General features: G+C 43.6%; 1 protein-coding gene across 1 annotated transcript in view; it reads left to right on the top strand.

The window, feature by feature from the left end:
- ABCA3 (ATP binding cassette subfamily A member 3) overlaps positions 1–3,673 on the top strand; it is a 69,488-nt gene that overhangs the window by 49,756 nt on the left and 16,059 nt on the right. The window contains exon 18 of the mRNA XM_023513833.1: positions 1,732–1,830. Within this exon, the coding sequence (XP_023369601.1) occupies positions 1,732–1,830 (99 nt within the window). The remainder of the gene's footprint in view (positions 1–1,731; positions 1,831–3,673) is intronic.

The following is a 3,673-nucleotide window of genomic DNA, read 5'->3' as shown; positions in this document are numbered from 1 at the left end:
CTCACTCTGTCATCCTGGGTAGAACGCCCTGGCATCATCTTAGCTGGCAGCAACCTCAAACTCTTGGACTCAAGAGATCTTCTTGCCTCAGCCTCCTCAGTAGTTGGTACTACAAGGGTCCTTCACGACAGCTGGCTAGTTTTTTCTATCTTTAATAGGGACTGGGTCTTACTCTTGCTCAGGCTGGTCTCAAACTCCTGAAATCAAGGGATCCAGCCACCTAGGCCTCCCAGAGTTCTAGGATTACAGGCCTGAGCCACCATGCCTGGCCAATATCAGTCATTTTTGCTGTGACTTTCTCCAGTTGTTTGATTTTGTAGGATTATTTTTCCATACAGGCATTAGACTTAATGTGTCACATCCTTCCTTTTGTTATTTCTTCCATTACTTTTATTCTAAGAGTTTCCCTATCCTTTGATCAAATGAATACTTGCCAGTTTCTTCCTTTTGTTTTTATTTTGTTTTGTTTTAGAGACAGGGTCTTTTTCTGTTACCCAGGCTGGAGTGCAGTGGTATCATCACAGCTCATTGCAACCTCAAACTCCTATGCTAAAGTTATCCTCCTGCTTTAGCCTCCAGAGTAGCTGAGACTACAGGCGTATGCCACCATACTTAGCTAATTTTTAAAAATCATTCTTATTTATTTATTTTAAAGACAAGCTCTTACTATGTTGCCCAGGTTAGCCTTGAACTATTGGACTCAAGTGATCCTCCTACTTTAGTCTCCTGAGTAGTTGGGACTATAGGTGCTCTGGCCAATTTTTTTTAATTTTTAGTAGAGACTTGGTGTGATGGCTCACACCTGTAATCTAGCACTTTAGGAAGCTGAGGTGGGAGCATCTCTTGAGCTCAGGAATTCAAGACCAGCCTGACCAAGAGCAAGATCCCATTTCTACTAAAAACAGAAAAAATTAGCCAGGAGTTGTGGCAGGCACCTATAGTTCCAGCTACTGGGGAGGCTGAGGCAGAAAGATCACTTGAACCCAGCAGTTTGAGGTTGCTGTGAGCTAGGCTGACTCTAGCCTCAGGCAACAGAGTGAGACTGTCTCAAAAAAAATTTTGGGGGGGAGTAGAGATGAGATCCAGGCTCAAACTCCTGGGCTCAGGTGATCCTTTTACCTCAGCCTCCCAAAGTACTGGGACTACAGGGATTAGCCACCAGGCCCAGCTGATTTACCAGTTTCTTCGGGTTTGTTTTGTAATTTCATATAGGTGTTTGCTCTTAAAGTACCCTTAACATTAGCCAGGCGTTGTGGCGGGCACCTGTAGTCCCAGCTACTTGGGAGGCTGAGGCAAGAGAATTGCCTAAGCCCAGGAGTTGGAGGTTGCTGTGAGCTGTGATGCCATGGCACTCTACCAAGGGCAATAAAGTGAGACTCTGTCTCTAAAAAAAAAAAAAAGAACCTTTAACAGGCCAAAGTGCTCACAAAATGTTCCATGAGAAAGAAACAGGGTAGGGCAGGGGGTATGTGGGAAATTTCTGTCTTTTCCTCTCAATTTTGGTGTGAACATAAAAATTTCCATAGAAAACCAAGCTTTTAAGAAAGAAAAAAGGAAAGAAAAGAAAAGAACCAAGGAACTAAAAGCATATGAACCTAGCATTTATTATTTTTTTAAATGATATTTTAAAGAGTTATCCTACTGTGGCCCGTTACACATTTCTACACAGAGGTGGTCATTTAGGAACAAATTATCTAGAAAGTCACTCATCATTCTGAGTCTTTTTTTCAGGTTTGAAAGTCTTTTTGCTAAACTGGAAAAGAAGCAGAAGGAGCTGGGCATCGCCAGCTTTGGGGCCTCCGTTACCACCATGGAGGAAGTCTTCCTTCGGTCAGTAAATATGCATTTCCATCCGTTTAGGCCTTGGTGCTACAAGAGACTTTTAAGAGTGAAATGATAGGGGCGACTCCTCTGGCTCAGTGGATAGGGCACTGGTCCCATATACCGAGGGTGGTAGGTTCTAACCCAGCCCCAGCCAAACTGCAACAAAAAAATAGCCGGGCATTGTGGCGGGTGCCTATAGTCCCAGCTACTCGGGAGGCTGAGGCAAGAGAATTGCCTAAGCCCAGAAGTTGGAGCTTGCTGTAAGCTGTGGGATGTCACGGCACTCTACCAAGGGCAACAAAGTAAGACTCTGTCTCTACAAAATAAATAAATAAATAAAAGTGGAATGATGAAACAGTCACCTTAGTTATGAGCTGGCACACCCATCTGAAGGTGGGGAGGGGCTGCCTGGAGTATAAAAGTTGAAACTTGTAGTATGGGATGAGAAAGAAGTCTTCACACAAAGATTAGAATAGTTTTAAGGAAGAAAGTTTATTTTACTTCCCCAAGAGAGAGAACAGTGGGGCATGAGAGAAACAAAGGAGAATTGCTAGTGTCAAGGATAAGGGGTTTGAGTTTTTCATGAGGATAAAGGGAAAGAAAAAAAAATAGTTATTGTTGTCAGTTGATAGCAGAAGGCGTCAGTTTTTCCTTTTTTCTGTCTTTTTTCTGTGAGGCTGGTTTATCAGGGTCCTTGGAATATGATCTGGCAGATGTAGGTGGGGAGCTTGTGTCCCCACTGTCTGTTAAGGAACTCTTCAAGTGCTGTTAAAACAACACTCAAGACAACAGAGAGTACGTGAGCCACAGGTGGTTAATTGCAAAGACAACCAATTAGTCCCAAGTAGTTAAACAAAGTGGAAGTTGTGGTCTTTTTTTCTCCTCTTTTCTGTTAGATTATTTTTCTCTGTTACACAATATATTAGCAAGGCTGTCCTTTCTTGGGAGTGGGGCAGGACAATGGCACCACCAGAACCCTCCTCAGATTGTGACTATTACTAATGCTGGTGCACATGAGAAACTGCAGCCTGCACATGAATGGAGTGCACATGCTTCCTAAGGTCCCTCCCAGAACCACCATCCAGCACAAGGTATCAGGGCAGTACAGAGGTTTACATAGCTCTTCTTGGGTTTACATAATCCTCAGGGGATACCTGGGTCCGTAAGGAAGATATGAAATTCAACATTCAGACTCTCAGAATTATTGGGGTGGGGCCTTGAGGCAATGAATGTGTCTAGCAGACATTTCTTTTTTCTTTCTATTGAGACAGAATCTTACTCTGTAGCCCTGGGTAGAGTGTCATGAAATCATCATAGCTCATAGCAACGTCAAACTCCTGTGTTCAAGCTATCCTCTTGCCTGAGCTTCCTGAGTAGCTGGGCCTACAGGTACCCACCACCATGCCTGGCTAATTTTTCTATGTTTAGTGGAGACGGGGGTCTCACTTTTGCTTAGGCTAGTCTTGAACTCCGGAGCTCAAGTGATCCTCTCACCTTGGTCTCCTAGAGTGCTGGGATTACACATGTGAGCCACTGCATCCAGCCTAGCAGACATTTCATGAATCTTTATTTAGCAGATATAGTGCTAAGAACTAGAAATAAAAATAAATGTAGGTAGATTTTTCTCTTTGAGGAGCTCATGGTTCAGAGGATACAAAAGAATAAATTATCAGAAGCACAGGGACACATGGTATGTGCACTGGGGACATGACTCAAGGCACTGCAGGACACCAGCAGGGGAACAGTCTTAGATCCAGCACCCTGGAATAGATCCCCTGAAATGGGGAATGCAAGAGGGAGACACCTGGCACAGAGTGCCTTTTAGCAAATCCTTTTTTTTTTTTTTTTT

This window comes from Otolemur garnettii, unplaced genomic scaffold (assembly GCF_000181295.1).
Source record: "Otolemur garnettii isolate 467f Iridium unplaced genomic scaffold, OtoGar3 scaffold00044, whole genome shotgun sequence".
Lineage (NCBI taxonomy): Eukaryota > Metazoa > Chordata > Mammalia > Primates > Galagidae > Otolemur > Otolemur garnettii.
This window is presented reverse-complemented; position numbering and strand designations above follow the sequence as displayed.